This window comes from Pezoporus wallicus, unplaced genomic scaffold (assembly GCF_028554395.1).
Source record: "Pezoporus wallicus isolate ANWC-B61680 ecotype Strahan unplaced genomic scaffold, APGP_CSIRO_Pwel_v1 contig_3488, whole genome shotgun sequence".
In the NCBI taxonomy this organism is placed as follows: Eukaryota; Metazoa; Chordata; class Aves; order Psittaciformes; family Psittacidae; genus Pezoporus; species Pezoporus wallicus.
The window spans coordinates 1085601-1103458 of record NW_026635397.1 but is presented as its reverse complement, the minus strand read 5'-3'; the positions used below and the strand labels follow the sequence as shown (position 1 = coordinate 1103458).

Genomic DNA, 17858 nt, shown 5'->3' with positions numbered 1-17858 from the left:
CACCACCTTCCACAACCCTGCTACCAATCACATCCTGTATAGGTTCTCCACTTGATACAGGCAAACACGGAGCATGCAAGGCAGACTGCACAGAAAAGGAAGGTATTCATGAAAACCACTGTTCACACAAGCAACCGAGATGAGCCAACGAAGACTTTAAACCAATCTACCTCAACTCCACAACTTTAAACCAATCTACCTCAAAATACTATTTCACGTAAGCATGTAGCCCAAGTAAAGCCAAGAACACAGCCATGGGGAGCAAGTGACTGGTAGCACTGCAAGACCAAACAAGACACTTAGACTTTTAATCTTAAAACAGTATCACGACACAAAGCACACACTAGAGGTTTGTTCCATTGACTGCAAACATCATTCCTGCGTCTCGTCTCACAGCAACACACCCGTCACAGCTCTGTCTGAAGGTCTATGATGCTACAGGTGAGATACAACAATAGCCTTTCCCCAGCATACATGAGAAACAAGTATTTTCCTCATCACTGAGGTCTGGAACAACAAAATGCTGGGAAGTGTGTGTGAGGGGCAGCAACAGGAACAGGTGGCTCTGGGGAGATGAGCTTTAAAGTTCTTTCCAACACAAACCAGGCCGGGATTCTATGATCTGGTTGAATAAATGCTCAGAGTCAAAACAATAAAAACCTTTGCAGAAAGTCAGGTTTCTGATGGTTTCAGTCACAACTTGATACGGGCTCAAGTCCGCTCGACAGTGTTGGTTTCTGAGTGTATTTGAGTCCAGTTCTATCACAAGACTTGCATATTGCAAAGATACAAAGATTTTACAATGCTACTTCTATTCCTCACGGCAGGCTCTCACAAATTACCCCACAGGTCTTCTATGGATTTAAGAATACTCTTTAAGAACACACATAAAGGGAAAGAGAGACAATTTTACAGAACACCCTAACACTTTGCATTTCCATTGCACCTTCTACTGATGAGTTCAGAAAAATTAATGAATTAATTTTCAATGCTCCTGTGAGGTTGTTAATTATCTGCTATCATTTCCCCCATTTTTCGGAGGTTAAATGACCCAGGGCCACAAAGGAAGATTGTGGCAGACTTGAAAATAAAACCCAGATCTCCCGACTCCCAGTTCTATCATTATGTCTTTTCCCAGAGCAGCCTTTGGGAAGACAGCAGAGCTCTGTGAACTACTTTGTGTTATTAGAGTTGGCGTAATTGTCCCTTTCTCTCTTCCCCTTTCCCAAGACTAAATCTCATCTTTAGCCCCTAGCACAGATCCAGCACTATAGTATCTGTCCACCTGCATCTTCAATGCACTTACACAGTCCCAAGAACTTCTGCATGGTAATTTCTGCTTTGGAGATATGAAATAGATACAGGATTTTGGAACCATGTTGGGACCTCCCAGTGCAGTGCTGTAGCTACTGGCGCATAATTCCTCTCTAATCACCTTCCCTGGGCAACCCTTTTGTCCAAAAGAATCCCATAATTAGAGCATCATCTGCCAAAGTATTGGAAAAATTTATGCCTCCAATATCTTCAGGATATTACGTTCTTGACTCCATCAACTGAGAGCAAGTTGCTAGTGCTGGTATTTTAGCACCTTCCAAAGAAATGTTCAACAAAGAAAGCAGGCCTACAGAAATGCAGGTACAAAGCAGAGGATCAGGTTATAGCTCAGTGTCCTCAAGTCACAACAGATAATGGAAATACTAGCTAACAGTACACAGATTTTAAGATTTCTTAGAAGAAATATCTCCTTCCAAATGAACTTGTGTAATGCTACTGATGCTCACTTTGGAATAACCTTTTCCTGTTGTTTTCACAATCTATTAATAAATGATTTTGATGATACACCACATGAAAGGGAGAGGCTGACATCAGTGACTGAACTTCAGACCAAGTGGACTCTAGAAACTTGAGATTTAGGCCAACATCAACACCATGTGGACCAATAAAGAGATGCCCTAAGATTTGCTCCTAGGGCAGGACAACCTGGTGGAGCAGCGGAGGATGGGGAACAATTGGTTGAGCAGCAGCACTGCTGTGAAGGACTAAGAGTCAACAGTGGATGTCACAATGTGTGGTAACACTGTACTTGACACAAACCACAAGCTGGGCATCTGAAACGCTGTACACAGTGTCTCCCACTTAAAAAAGATGGTTGGGAAATTAGAAAAAAGCCAGCAGAGAACTACCAAGACAGTCAAATCTCTTTGGTTTTGCTGTACGACCTTTTTAGGCATCTTTAGGTTATTACTAGTAAATAGCTTTGGAAACAACTTGTTTTCTTCACAAGCATCTTTAGGTTATTACTGGTAAATAGCTTTGGAAACAACTTGTTTTCTTCACAAGCATCCACCTTGCCAAACTCAAGAGCAATGTCACAAAAGTGCACTTTTAGCCTGTAGCTATCTTTCACATGGCACCTAGAAAAATGGGAAGCCACATGTAATGAATTCCTGGAAACAATTACTGGATGACCCATCCATGTTACCCTGTGCTGGGAGTTGCTCTCTCTCAGCAATAATATGTTGACATCTTCTGACCAGTTCACATTTGAACATAAGTTTTAAGTCACTTCCAGTGACAGGACAAGGGGCAATGGGTGTAAACTGGAGCATAGGAGGTTCCATGTGAACATCAGGAAAAATTTCTTTACTGCGAGAGTGACAGAGCACTGGAACAGGTTGCCCAGGGGGGTTGTGGAGTCTCCTACGTTGGAGATATTCAAGGCCCGCCTGGACAAGTTCCTGTGTGATGTACTCTAGGTTACCCTGCTCTTGCAGGGGGGTTGGACTAGATGATCTTTTGAGGTCCCTTCCAACCCTTGGGGTTCTGTGATTCTGTGATTCCAACCATGATGCAAAAGCAAAACCTTAGAAAAGAGAATATCAAGACTTCTACATCATCATGTCTGCACCCATTTTCACCTTAATACCACCTTCTGAAACTCCATCCCCCATGTTACTGCATCAAACTGTTGAGTACGTGACTTATTCTGCAAACCTAATAAGAATTATTCTTCCATTTAATGTTTCTGAAAGGTACTGCCATAGCGTGATAGACCTGCTGCCTGCACCCCTTGCATTAATACTTATTCAAGGTTAAATTCGACTTTCTTCACGTGCTGTAAGGTTTTCATGGTACATCAGGCCATGCAAGCCAGAATCCATGGGTAGATATCAAAAGGACTGGACTATAGAAACAAAGTGTGCCCTTTCCCCTCCCTTTCTGAATGTGTTCAGCTCTAGCACAAAGTTGTTACTTACAACCTTATTTCAGAATCATTATTTCCCAATTTATAGCTCAATTTTCCACTTCTCAGTTTAACTGCAGCATGCCAGGACATGGATTCCACCACCCCAGTAGGCACTAATGGCATCACACCAAAACAAGGACTACTGGAAGTCAGCTACTGCTCTTGCACACTTTGTACGCTGCACAGTGCTTCTACGAAACAGTCCTATGGATTTTCCGGTCTGTAACAGGCAAACCCCAACCCAGACACCTCAACAAAGCATTTCTGCTCAAGGATAATGCCTCAATAGAAAGCATCTCAGTCTTTCAGAAGAAAAGTGAAAGACAGTTAAAAAGAGGATGCCAGCAATACTCATTGAGAAGTGAACCCTGTACACTGGGTTGGGCACATGAAGCCTTTACATCACGCTTTAGAAGCAATGGCCTTCCTTGATGCATTCTGCCTCTGCTGTCTCCCCCGCTTGTACATGCATACACACACATACGTATATATCACAGAATCCCAGACTGGTTTGGGTTGGAAGGGAGCTTAAAGCTCATCCAGTTCCAAACCCTGCCATGAGCAGGTGTCTAAGAGCTCATCTCAATCTCCCCTGTTCTGGCAGGTTAAAGCCATTCCCCTTGGCCTGTCCCTAGAGGCCCTTGTCCAAAGCCCCTCTCAAGGTTTCTTGTCAGCCCCCTTTGTATCTACCTATCTGTAGACAGAGAAGATACATACATTGACATTAACACGAAATCCATGGTCAGCTACCTGGCCGATTCAGGAGCTGTGAAAGAGTGCTTCTTCAAATACAGCATATATGCATCAGCTGGTTGTTTAAGTTGATTAGCAGGGGGCAGTTAAATTACTATGCTAATCCATGTATTCTCAGCACTGTTTCCTTGATATGGATATGTGTATATGCTTACTGGGAAGCCTTGATTAGTTCAAGCTTCAATGTGTCAAAGGCTCCAGATTCTTTCCAAAGAATAATTTCAGCTGTACTCGCATCCCTAAAGTGTGGGAGCTGATTTGAAAAGGTACTTACCTCTACCATATGCTATTTTTCTTTAAACAATTTGCATTTCAAAGTGAATATGGCATTTATATTTGAATGAATATCAGTATGTTGCCAGAACTCGTCTCAAATGAGCGAAAAAAAAGATGCTGGTCTCCTATTGAACAAAAATGTTTTTATCTACCAAAGGAGCATCAAAGGGAGAGTTCCTCTTTCTAGCTCTAGACAGCTTTATTAAAACTATCTTTTCTGATATTATAAAATACCCTGTTACGATCGCGCTTACAAAACGTTCAAACAATTAAGCTCTACAAAACCCATCCAAATTAAGATTCAAGGCAATTTCCAGCTTGGGTTAAAGCTCAGCAGAAGAGCCTCTACGAAAAGTGAGAGCACTTACACAGAATCCAAAGTGTATGTCCATCTATTCAGGGTAAATAGCCACGAACAGCAAGGAACAAATAAAGACAAGAGGCTCAGCAGAAGATCTGCAGAGTAGTGCATTCCTGTGTGTACATATAAAGAAAGAGGCTGACAGAAACACACACACTAGGGGTAGAACATGTCTCCGTTTCCTATGCACAGAGGGACTTTCTGACAGCACCATATCATAACACTTAGAAATAGGAGGAAAATAAGATTTAAACAAAACCAGGACCATACAGGATGCTAAGTGCACATCTAGTCAGTAAAACCCAAAAGATGAAGACTCAGTGTTCTATAAAAATGTGAATAAAATATACAATAAAGTTTAACAGAATGTTATCTTACATAAATGGTTATCTTACATCTGCACAGAGACCTCAGAGCAGCTGCCAGTGTCTGAAGGGGGCTACAAGGATGCTGGAGAGGGACTCTGCATCAGGGACTGTAGCGACAGGACAAGGGGTGATGGATTGAAACTTAGGGGAGATTTAGGCTAGAAGCTCTTCCCTGTGGGGGTGCTGAGGTGCTGGCACAGGGTGCCCAGAGAAGCTGTGGCTGCCTCATCACTGGCAGTCTTCAAGGCCAGGTTGGACACAGGGGCTTGGAGCAACCTGCTCTAGTGGAAGGTGTCCCTGCCTGTGGCAGGGGTTGGAACTGGAGGAGCTTTAAGGTCCCTTCAACCCAAACCATTCCTTGATTCTACATATGCAGTAACCTGCCCAACTATATAAGAAACCATTCAAGGTTTTTGCCTCTTTCTCCTGTAACAGAACAGGATGATGACAACATCTTAGCTATTCCTCTTTTGCCATCTTTTAGCTTTAACAGAAAGAGCACAGTGAATCCTCACTGGGCAGCACAGGTTATTTTAACACACCCACCACTTTAAACTGAGCCTTCACCAAGGACACCACCCACTAGTTACAAATGCACAATGCGTATCATTCGCAACTATACCCTAAGAGGCCAGATACAAATGACATCGCTGCATGGAGGTGGTCACACATTCGTGATTTCTCCCAAACAAATCACTTAGTTACAAGAAGTTGTATTCAGAGTGCAACTAATATACTCTTGGATTTATGAGACGAGCAGAGATTGCAGGGGTCGTGAAGCAGAACTGTATTTTTCTATGCAGCAGCAGCATGTGAGACCTGCAGAGAGTGGCTGCACAGAAGCACAGAAAGACTGAAGCAGATGAACTAGAGCCGATGCTTTCACCATGGCCGTGGTTTATTTGTGTTACCCTCTTCATGTTCACAATGAGTTTCTCTTCCAAAAAAGAAAAGAAATTAACCTCTTAAGGCCAGAGGGCTGCGCTCACCAGCTGTTAGAACTAATGAAAAATACATTAGAGTTGTGGGTCAGGAAATCCTGACTCTTGATATCAGAGGGTTAATTGTTTCAAATCATGTTGGGTCAATTTATGTTGCAGGAATACTGCCTATTCTTGAAATGCCCTCTAATTCAGTAAAAGGCACTGTCAAGTAGATTAGATTGGCTGTTGGTTGCCTGTTCAAAACCCACTCCTGACGCTGCTCCCTGAAGTTTCTTCAGGCATCAGGGTGCAAAAGGAAAGCGAAAGAGGCCACTCTGCCAGCTGCAAAAAGATGAAAAGCATTCCCTTCCCCTTCCGCAATTCCGCATTGCCCTGATGAACCAGTTCCTAGAGTTGTACAGGTATCTTTCCATTGGACAAATCTTTCCTAAAAGTGGGTGACCATCCAAGCTGCACCACTTTCTGCCTCCTGCTTTGCCTATAAGCATGCATGCTGGGACAACTCCTGCTTTAGCTGGAAAATCTGGGAATGGCTCTTCTGGGTTCCATCCACTTGCTGCTTCACATCCCAGCATCCATGTGTTACAGATGCATCCTCCTTCCCTTCCCTTGCCACCTCTGGAGATCGGGTTCTGCACTAAAATCTGGGAAAAGTACTACTTACAGCATTTTGCCTCTCCAGCTGAGTCAGGGAAGTCCGCATTGGAAAGTACTGCACAGGCATCAGAGCTCTTTCTGGCCACATTTTCGTTAAGAGAGAGCCAAAGAGCTCCAGCTTCTATAACCAGGTTCTTGAGTCAGGTTGTCAGTGGGGGGAATGGACTGGATTCTGACTGAATGACACTGATTCTGTCTGCTGCTTCAATCTGACTGCCGCGTGTGAACAGCACATTGCTCGTGCCTTGGGTCTATCAGGGACCTAAAATAACTTCAGCTTACCTGTACACAGAACAAGAAAAGAGTAAGACAACAGTTTTGGGGAACAGTGATTCCAAAACACGCTGGTTCCAGCACTGAAACTCTCCTTCAATACACTGAGAAGCTTTTTCAATGCTGTAGCAGGCGACTTCCTTGTGGGTTTTACTGATTTTGAAGATGATTTTATTTTTTCCAGAAGCATTTATTTGCTGAACCAATTTCCTGAGGATAAGCAGCTATTAATAGAGGAAGACGTTCCATCTCACAGCCTGGCAGGGTAGCCTCTGCGAACAGGGCTTGATTAGTAGTGTACAAACTGAGAAGGGTCAATACTAATGAACAAGCAAGGCAATGCCAAGAAATATCCTGGCAGTGAAGGACATGGTGCTGGGATTATAACGAGAAAAGCTATTATTCTCAGAGCATGCCAAACCAACACAGCAAGCGTGGAGGAAAATTAAGTCATCAGAGGAGACATCTCTTCTAAAGGAAAGTTAAACCCAAGATCTTCACCACAGGCTTACGCTCAAGATCCCAGACTATTTATTCTACTGGGATCAAAGTGTGTTTTCCCTTCCCAGCAGGCATATTACTATTATTTTTCAGCAGTTTTAAAAAATAATAGTAATAAATAAGGTATGCTTTGCTTTCTGGCCAAGAACTGGTTGTTACCTGCTTGTTAAGGGATTGCATCTATGGAGGTGACCATTTTACACTGGCAAACGCTCTACTTTGGATTGCTGTTATTGGTTGTGAATCCTGTTCACAACTGTGAATCTAACTTGGCAAGAAAAAAACAACAGTGCAAAATGAAACCATCCCGAGGTATTATGCTGCTCACTCGTAAAGCGAAGCATGAGTAGGGGCCCGAGGCAAAAGATGTAAAATGCTTCCTAATCTATTTGACTTGGCTGTGGAAGTTATTAACAACGCAATTGGAGAGGGGCTGGGAAGGAAGAGACTTACTTGTGGTGCTGGATCTACAACAGAAGCTGATTAAGATGAACCAAATGAACTTTGGGAGCCTTCCACCAGCCTACAAACCTGTCCAAGCTCTGCGAGTGGCATCCAGAGCCTCTTTGGGATGGGGAGGGACGACTGCTGGTATTCAAACACCCCCAGACGCTTCAGGAAATGGAACAAAGAAACTTTATTTCCGAACAAGAGACAATAGATACAAATGGGAGATGACTTTTTTTTTTTCCCTCCTATAGCTATTGCCACTGTAACAGCAGCTAAGTGAATGCATGTCTGCAGTGTGAGCAGTTTTGATAAACAGCCTCTGCGGGCCACACAACGGGGATAATGTATCCTTAAGTACTGCCAATGAGCTGCCATTCTGCACAGCCAATTACTTCTGTGCGTCTGTCACTCAAAGGAAAAATGACTGAGCCCATTAGATCAAACCTTTGTCACTGTTCCTAATGCACTCTTAGGCCTCATTAATCTGAGGGAGCAGCAACACAGCCGCCGGTGCCTCATTGCCTCCCCCACAACAGGCCCACGTGAATCTTCTCATCTCTCCCCCAAGTGCACCACGTTAATCAAGCTCTCCTTATTACCCCGGTCCCTGTCACGCCGGAGAGCGCTCTCTCTCTTAAATGCTCTCATTATGGTCCATCTTTAGAGCTGGCTGAGTGGGGAGAAAAAAAAAGCAAGAGCCAGAGAGAAAGAGAAGAGGAAAAAGCAAGTCCGATCGCATTAATATTCATGACAATAATTAGTATTCTAGGTCACTGAATATTCATGCTATTAGTTTGGCTTTTTATGGGTTTGCTGGATGTCCTGATTGCTGGAGTGTGGAGGAAAACAGCATGGTTGGGACTTTAGATGTCAACGGCAGTTCAATACTCAAAACACATTTGTGAATTTTTTTCCCCTTTTGGTAAATCAGCTTCGAGCCTCCTGATGGCTTTAATATTTTAAAATCACTGGGGGGAGAAAGAGCGAGCAATTCCGCAAAGGTCTGAACATCCAACCAAGCAGTGCTACAAGGGGGAACCAGCACAAACCGGCGAGGCTGCATTGGGTGGACAAGACAGATGTGGGATTTTATTCAGGATATGGCGTAACGGAGGCATGAAAATCAACCTGGGAAGAACAGGCAGGGACTGAGCAGCACTGGCTGCATCTTGTCCAGCATCTACATTCATCCCATCATTTCTACCCTTCACCTACATCACCATCACTAGAGATGGGCACCATCAAGAAAGAATCCTAGGACAGATCATTGTTTCCTTCTTTCCTTAAAGAGCAAACGCTTTCCTCTCCCCTCCTCAATATTCAACAAATGCAATTCTTTTATCAAATACATATTTCATCAACACTAATATTTGCTCTGCTCCCTTTCCCCCACTATTAAGCAATACAGGCTACTAAGACAGAAGTATTTCTCTCTTGCTCTGGAAAGAGCAAATCCTAGTCCAAAGGTACTGGAGAGGACGACCTTGAGGGATCCCCTTCTAGTGAGATAAAAGGGAATTCTCCGCTGCACTTAAAATTGGGCTTTTTTTCCTTTGAAACAAGCAAACTGACAACCTCTCCTTTCCTTCGCTGCAGCCGTATATCACTGAACTAACAGCAAACCCAACCACATGGAAAATTGACTTGGGTGATTAATGGCAAAAGTAAGTCACAAACTTGCATTTGTACTCTGTGGCAACATCGTAAAACTCCCACTAAAGTTGAAGCACACGAAATGTTTCATGGTAACACAAGCCAAGGGAGGTACACATAGACTGCATCGGCAGCGAATAACTAACAACTACCAACCTCTGGCACAGTCAAGTCAGACAGTGCTCCAGCACAACAATTTCAGTCATCTCCAAGGAGTTCACAGCAGATTCCAGTATTCAGGATTCAGTTCTGTGTTTATCTGCAAAGGAACCCAAGATCTACAGGCTCTGGAGCAACTGCCTATTCCAGCAAGCTCTTGGCTTGATACATTTTTTACTCATCAACAGCCCAAAAGGGATTTGAATCGTCATAGTCACCTCCAATTAAAAGGTTATTATGAAAATGCTGATGAATTCAGTAATAGCAGCCTTCCAATATTTGAAGGGGGCTACAAGGATGCTGGAGAGGGACTCTTCATCAGGGGCTGTAGCAACAGGACAAAGGGGCGGTAGGCTGAAACTTAAACAGGGGAGATTTAGGCTAGACGTTAGAGCAGAAGTTCTTCCCTGTGAGGGTGCTGAGGCACTGACACAGGGTGCCCAGAGAAGCTGTGGCTGCCCCATCCCTGCAGTGTTCAAGGCCAGGCTGGACACAGGGGCTTGGAGCACCCTGCTCTAGTGGAAGGTGTCCCTGCCTCTGGCAGGGGGTTGGAACGGGATGAGCTTAAGGCCCTTTCCAACCCAAACCTGTGATTCCATGATTCTAATTCAATAGACTTGGCATCAAGACTTGAATTCACAACACATCACAACAGAGGAGTGATCCTAACCATGGTTTTTCATCATGCTTCTCCTGCATATGGCATGCCACACTTCAGAGGGTACTGGCTCTCAGTAATGAACTCAGAAGCTATTAATTCAGATGTGGGAAACAGCTACCCAACTGACTACGGTAGAGCTGCAGCCTGTAAGTCAGGCTTAAAAGGTAAAACAAGAGTAATGCAGTGGTTCAAGAACAGAATTACTAGACGGATACCAGAACCTAAAGTCACCATGCCAGAATGTGAGAAGATACATTAATGGAAACCCAGTTCCCTATGTTTTTAGCAGAAAGCTCTGGAAAGGAGTCAATTCCAACTCATTTGCTTCCCAGTACTTCAGGGTAAAGTAAAATTCCTAATGACCACTATGCTGATTTGATAGATGATCACAGTTAATAACAGATAGAAACCTCACATTTATAAACATGTGAAGACGCCGTGCTTATAACATGTCTGCAATGTCAGATACACTTAGCAGATAACAACCTTTAGCATACTTAACGATGGCTATGTAGCTAACACATTTGAGGATAATTCACATACTGTACAGTCACTATCGTAAGTAAATTTAATAGCACCAAATTATTTAAATGAAGTGTTAATCAGGAAACAATTTATCTCTACACCATAAGCTATTTTTAGATGTGAACTTTCTACATCAGTGGCTCTTGCTGCAGCTCAGGCTTTGGGTTGTTTGTAGAGGAGAAGAAATAAATGACTCCTGGGAGAGATTTCAGGAATAAGTTCACCTTCAGGTCATCCAGCTCAAACCCAGCCCAACTTGGGAGTAACTGAAACCTAGATCCTCTCCTGCTCCAAAGTCATCAAGAGCCGAGTCAGCTTCTAAAAGGCACAGAGACGTGGCCAGTGCCTGATTTCCAGGACTGCCAGCCCTTGGACACTGCTGCCATCTGCTACCAACTGACAGCTGGAATTAAGCAAGTCCTCAAGTTACCCTGTTCTGCAGTACTTCCAACTGAGATGCATCATTCACTGCCATGTAAGTTTAACGGAAATTCAAGTTTCTTAAGCGTCATTCAACAACCTTAAGACATCACAAAAGTAAACATAACCCAAACTATCCCAAGTCTGCCCGTGTGCTACCTCCTATGTGTATGGGTACCAGTCTCTGAGAGAGCACCCCCATAGCATGTATTTTCATAGAATCCTAGACAGCTTTGGTTTGGAAGGGAGCTTAAAGCTCACTCAGTTCCAGCCCCCTGCCACAGGCAGGGACACCTTCCACTAGAGCAGGTTGCTCCAAGCCCCTGTGTCCAACCTGGCCTTCAACACTGCCAGGGATGGGGCAGCCACAGCTTCTCTGGGCACCCTGTGCCAGCGCCTCAGCACCCTCACAGAAGAGCTTCTGCCTAAGAGCTCATCTCAGTCTCCCCTCTGGCAGGTTAAAGCCACTCCCCTTGTTCTTTTACAACCCAGCAGTTGACAGGCAAGAGGCTTTGGCTTTTTCTCCCTATCAGACCAGCTGATGTGTTGTCATCTTCCCAAAAAGCACGAAATTCCACTAAGAGAAAACTGTGCTGAGCATTCGTGAAAGAATGAATTTAAAACTTGACAGTTACAGGCCATCAAACAGACATCTAATACAGATACATATACTTATTAGCAACACTGGCACTGAAAGCCATACTTAAGGGGCAGCAACAGTGTTTAGCAACAGACCACTGATAGCTTCAAATGAAGACATCATGTGAGATAAGCACTATTTGACTGTTTCAACAATAAAAACTGCCTTTTTGGTTTTGATGTTTGAGTGAAAGCAAGTTCAGCTATTTCTAGGAACACAAGTTAGTGGCAAATCTCAGCAGAAGAACGCTTTCAGCGGGCCTGGGCTATCACCACGTATAAGCAAATACGATGAATTCTATTCTGAGGGGCAGTCTGAGACATGATGTTTTAATGGCATTCGTTTAGTATCTTAGCTGCTTTTCAGTAACCTGCACACAGTTCTGTAGCAGCACAAAGAAAATGAGTCTGTTCCTGACTACATCAGACAATTACATGAAATACTCTTCTCACTCATAAGCACAGCAAGTAAAATTCTACTTGAGGTCCCAAATCTGCGTTGGCTGAAGCACAGAAGAACAGAAAACATCATGTTTTGGGAAGAGGCAACATGTGAAGCTGTGAGAATGCAGTATATTTGCAGGCCTAGAAATAAAAAGAGCAAGTGCTGATTCTTTCTGTGTCTGGTCCAAATTTCCTCTGTACAGCAAGTCCATGTACAGAAACCTCCCAAAGGAAAATCAGTGCTAATTTCAGCACGGCAATCAATTCTAATGCATTACACAAGATGAAGACAACATTTTACTAACAGAACAATTGAGAAAAAGCTCTGGGACAGCAGCATAGAGTGCAAATGTTTTTAGTTGCATGAGAGATAACTGCAGAGATCCCACAAGACCTCCTGGAACTCCAGAATCTGGGCACTGAGTACCTACAGGTCTCCTACACAACAGAAGCTGTGACCCCCTGCATAAAATCGACTGTCAATATACCTGATCACATGAAAGCTGAGGCTAACAAGCTAGGCACAGCTGCTGACAGTGTCTTCTTTACCAGACTAGTACTTTCCTGGTATTTTAAAATCACTCCCTGCAATGCAACTCTTTAGTCTTACCTGAACACAAGAGTATTGAGAGTGACAGACAGACTGATGTAGAGCTGAGCTGTGGCTCCCCATCCCTGGCAGTGCTCAAGGCCAGGCTGGACGGGGCTTGGAGCAACCTGCTCTAGTGGAAGGTGTCCCTGCCTGTGGCAGGGGTTGGGACTGGATGAGCTATAAGGTCCCTTCCAACCCAAACCCATCTGGGATTCTATGAAATGTGCAATACCCAATTCAAGGTCACAGAGAAGCTGTTTCCATCTGACCTGACAATTTAAGAGCATGCCAAAACATGTAAATCCCATGCTATAAACTTTATATTAGTATGTATCTCTAAACGTGTTTCCAGACACATACTTCTCTGGAGCAAACAAGTAATTTTTGCCTCTGTTCAAAGGCTTTAAAAGATGATTATCTCTTATTGCAACGTCTTACCACTGGTTTACGGACTCAGTCCAGCATTTTTCTTCCCTAAATATGCTGAAACCCAGAAACATTCCCATCACCCAGTCACGGAAACTGAAGAGCAAAAGGGAAAACTCCAAACCAACCATGAAGAATTCTCTGCTATGAGCTCCTCCAGTGACAATGCCAGCTCGGTGCCTCTTGAGAGGTAGGTTACAACTTGATGTTCAGGCTTCAGACATTTCGGGTCCCAGGCCAAACTAGTATAACATGCCACAGACCTCACCAGGGATGGCTGCTCAATGGCACCACTGCAAAGCCACATGGCTTTGTTTCCTAATGTTTTTTAACCATTCATCTCAATAAGCAGCATCCGCAGCTGGAAGGAAAATTCTTCTCCTCTTCCCCTAACACAGGGGAATGCGCTTTGCAAAAATGCAGGGAATTACATCTTGTCTTAAAGCATAACTATGAATATACAGGAGAAGACTCTTTAATAGCATGGTGATCCTTCCTGTGGTTGCTCATGCTACGTGTGCAGTGTGTACTGCACAGGGACAGAAGTATATTTGGATGTCAGCACATGCTGGAGGTGCCTATGTTAACCATAAATGCAAAAGGCACTCAGCACTTTATGGACTTCATCCCAAACATGCTGACAAAACCTCCATACCAACATTATACGTTATGAGTTTTATAGAAACTGTGCATTTTACAAGAGAAACGGTCTCAAATGTTATTCCTTAATGCAATCTTTTAAATCCACTTTAGCTGTATGACAAGTACTTCAGCAAACAATAAACTGTGTTGTTTAGAGCTCACAAGGAGTCATAAACCACTTCCATAAATGAACTAAAATAGCTTTCTGCAGAAGCATCTTGCTGTTGGAAAGCCCAGAATTAGCCACCCTCCTCAAGGTGGAAAGAGACACCACAAAAAGCCCTTTCAAATGATACATTTCTTTTTTTAACCGGAGTATTAGACCTAACTAGATCAGTTGTAAGGTAAAATCTATTCTTCATATATGTTAATTCACATGAAGTTATGTAGGGTTTTGGCAAGTATAAGGTAACAAATACAAAAAGATGGACGTTGCAGGTTACTTAGAATCTCTTGTGGAGGCTTAGTGTTGCACATCAGTGGTTATTTGGAGTTGTAAATTAACAACACATAGGATCCCCATCACAGTGGTATGTGACAATTGCCTCCAGGCTCTGGCAATGCAGCCTTTCCCTTTACTTCCCTAGCATGATATTCTCTTACCTGAATTGGGCGAGATGTGTAAACTGCTCATGTCCTTGGACAGGCCGTTTGTTTTGGGACTGGAAATGGGGGCACAAGCTGACGTGGCTCGGGGTGGCCTCTTCCCGGGGACTTTCACAGTGGTTCTCAGCAAGTCAATCTCCTTCCCGTGAACGTTCTGCATATAGTCCTAGTGCAAGGAAAAAGAAAACCCCAAGCAACATCAATCAGGTTGTTCTGGAAGCAACAGAACTGGTCATAAGAGTTTTGGTTTTGTAAGACAGCCAGCCAGCACCCACCATGTGTTTCCCCTTCCTTCCGTTTTCTTGATAACCCCTTTAATCTTTCTCACTGCAAATACTCCTAACGAAGCCTGAAGCTTTATAATCCACCCCCCCAGCTACAGGTTGGATAAGAGGCAATTTACAACATGACTAGTTCTGAGCCACATGTCAGAGTTCACCAGCTAGAAGGTCCCAAAGAGAAGACAAGGCTGACTGTCCCCCATGAGCATGCTTACTTGTGTCTCCTCTATGCCAGCATTTTATGCACCTATCTCTTTCTTCCTCAAACCTGGCTGAAACTGGTCAGCAGGCACAAAAGTTATCCTACACACACACACAAAATCATAGAAGGGCAAAACTTATGCAAATTATATCCAATTAAGCACACTGAAAGCTGGAAACTAGAAGTGGAGAAGGCTTTTCCCAATTCTTGTTTGGAAAGCCCACAAACAGGAAATAATCAGATGAAGCTGTGGGAAGACAGCAGCCATCTGACTGGAGAAATCCATGGGAAAGTTCTGCAAAAAGCTTCTGGAAAAACAGGCCCTTGAGATTGTGCTTTCCAGCTCCAAAGGCATTTCCTAAATTATCCATGAGCTGCTTCAGATGAAAACAGAAAAGCAACTGGACATAGATGTCTCTGTCAGAAGGAAAAGGACAATTCATCAGAAGAGAGATTTCCAGTAGAGACAGTGAATGCTAAAGCCCATTCACAAGACACCAAAGTTTTCATCTCCTGGTACACATGGTTGTTGTTATTTGTGTTCCAGAAAACATAACTGAAACTGGAACAACTATGAGAACACTGAAAGAAACAAAGGAGACTGTTCTTTAGCAGAAGACATCCCAGGCAGATAGCACAGGATAGCAAAATCAAGGTGGAAAGGGGTAAAGAGCGCTGCACAAAACTACAACTCGGTCTATATACCCCAAGAGGAAACCAGCAATTTGAACTACAGACTGGGAAAAGAACTGGGCTTAAGCCCAATTCTTTCTCAGATGGAGCTTGATCAGCTTGTAGATGCCTGGGTGATGCTGAGTGGCTGCATGAGCAAAGACTCACCAGCACAGATGTAACTCCCAGTTGTCGACATGGCCAGGGCATGATTTAGCCAGATGATAGGCGTTACAGGAAAGACTACTGATCTTAACTAGGTTGGTTCCAAACACAAGTCTGTACATCGCCAGAGCATCAATTCTACAAGTAAATACCCGGATGGACTAAAAGCACACCCAAAGTCTAACTCACTGCTGTCACAAGAGAGCAATCAGCTCCCTCATAAAAATCCTTCAATCTTTGGTCAGTTTTGACAATACAAATTACATATTCCACCCCAAAAAAAACCCCCATCAACAACCTACGGCTGGACCAGCACTTATTTCCTCATGGGTAATATTAATCTGGGATAAACCTCCCAAACTAAGCCAACACCATCTTTCTTTGGGAATTATTAACAGCAAAAAATGGGGGGGGGGGGGGAGAGGCTGAAAACTTTGTGGGGTGACAATAGAGAGCTCTGCTGCCAACAAAGGCAATCCATTAATAACAATTCATTTGCTAGGTGTTAGAAATGAACAAAACTGCTCCATCCATAAACTATCAAGTTGGCATTAACTTTCTTGTTCAGTGTCAGTTCTTCACAAATTAAAATACAATAAGCAGAACATAATTAAGCATTTATTGCTTATGGGCTTTAAAATGAGCCTTAATCAGATAGTGACTGAACCTCAGCGTGTACTCTTTTTAATAGACACATTTTGTTTAATGTAAAACCACCAGCGGTTCAGTTTGAGGAGGTGTTTATTCCAAATTCTTCAGCTGAATAGCACGTATGATTTCCCTGCTTCCCTGCCAACTTGTGAGATGTGACAGAGCATTATTGAAGCCCTTTTAATTGAGAGTAAACCAGGCTTTGGTGAGCTATAAACCATTCGAGAGAGTAAGTGAATGTTGGCAAGCAGGAAATAAAAGTGCCGGAGCCATACCGTTCTTGTATGAGAAGTGCCCCAACACAACAGATGCCACATAGGTATTAATGTCAGCTTAAATATTTATAGGGATATATCAAATGTAAACAATAAAGCCTCTTTCATTGTGTGCAAGATGCATAGTGATAATCTCTGCGGTCCCCCAAGGAGGAGAGGCAAGCCTTGGGTTTCCAGCCACCGGAGCATCCATCCCCACGCACACTCCCTCAGATCTGCACTTGGGGAATAAAAGTTGGGACTACAAAATAATGTCGCCGCTTCAGAAGCGCAACGGAGGGTTTGATCAGATTAGAACAGATGAGGGTCTTGCTGTCATCTGGAATATGCTGTGTTAAAGAGAAGACAGCAAGCCTGATTTTGATATGCAAATGTTACAGATATAACTCCCATAGATGTTAGCTGTAGAAAATGCTGATCCGAGAAAAAAGGGGAAAAAAGCCCTTTAACAAGGCATGAGGGTAATTCAAAGCCAAGTACTTTTAAACAGCACTTAACAAGTCCCTAGAGCCCACTCAACAGTGGGCCACCCCAGAAGTGCCATCTTCTGCCCCTCAACAGCTTGAAAAAGTAGTAATTGCAAATCCATTTGCATTTTTCTTCTTAACTTGTCCATGTTCATCATTCAACAATGCGGGGGGGGGGAACCCCAAATGAAAAAGGAGAAAAGCAAGCAGCAAAGGCAAAGGAACCCTCCCCAAACATGTGGATAACAGGAGAAGCCAGCGCCCTGGTCCCCCGCACTCCTGCGCCGGCGCCTTTGCCAGCGCTTGTTTTCTACATTTCGCTCCTAATTATGTTGCATCTATTGCCATACACTTAATTAGCTGCATTAATGTGATTTCTTTTCACATAGTCAAGCAATTAAGAGCTATGATTGAGTTTCATTCAATTAGCCTCAACAAACATGCTAATTGATGTCCCAGATGCAAATGAGGTGCAGTGAGAGAAACCTGCTAGCAATTGAGAGTTGTGGTGGGGAGACCCCCCAGCTCCCAGCTTGCTGACAGCAGCA

At 43.5% G+C, this 17858-nt stretch overlaps 1 protein-coding gene across 8 annotated transcripts in view; it reads right to left on the bottom strand.

Moving 5' to 3' along the window:
- Positions 1-17858, bottom strand: part of AGAP1 (ArfGAP with GTPase domain, ankyrin repeat and PH domain 1) — a 320437-nt gene that overhangs the window by 104047 nt on the left and 198532 nt on the right. For all 8 annotated transcript variants that reach the window (XM_057422254.1, XM_057422264.1, XM_057422272.1 and 5 more), the window contains one exon: positions 14595-14763. In XM_057422254.1, the coding sequence (XP_057278237.1) occupies positions 14595-14763 (169 nt within the window). The remainder of the gene's footprint in view (positions 1-14594; positions 14764-17858) is intronic.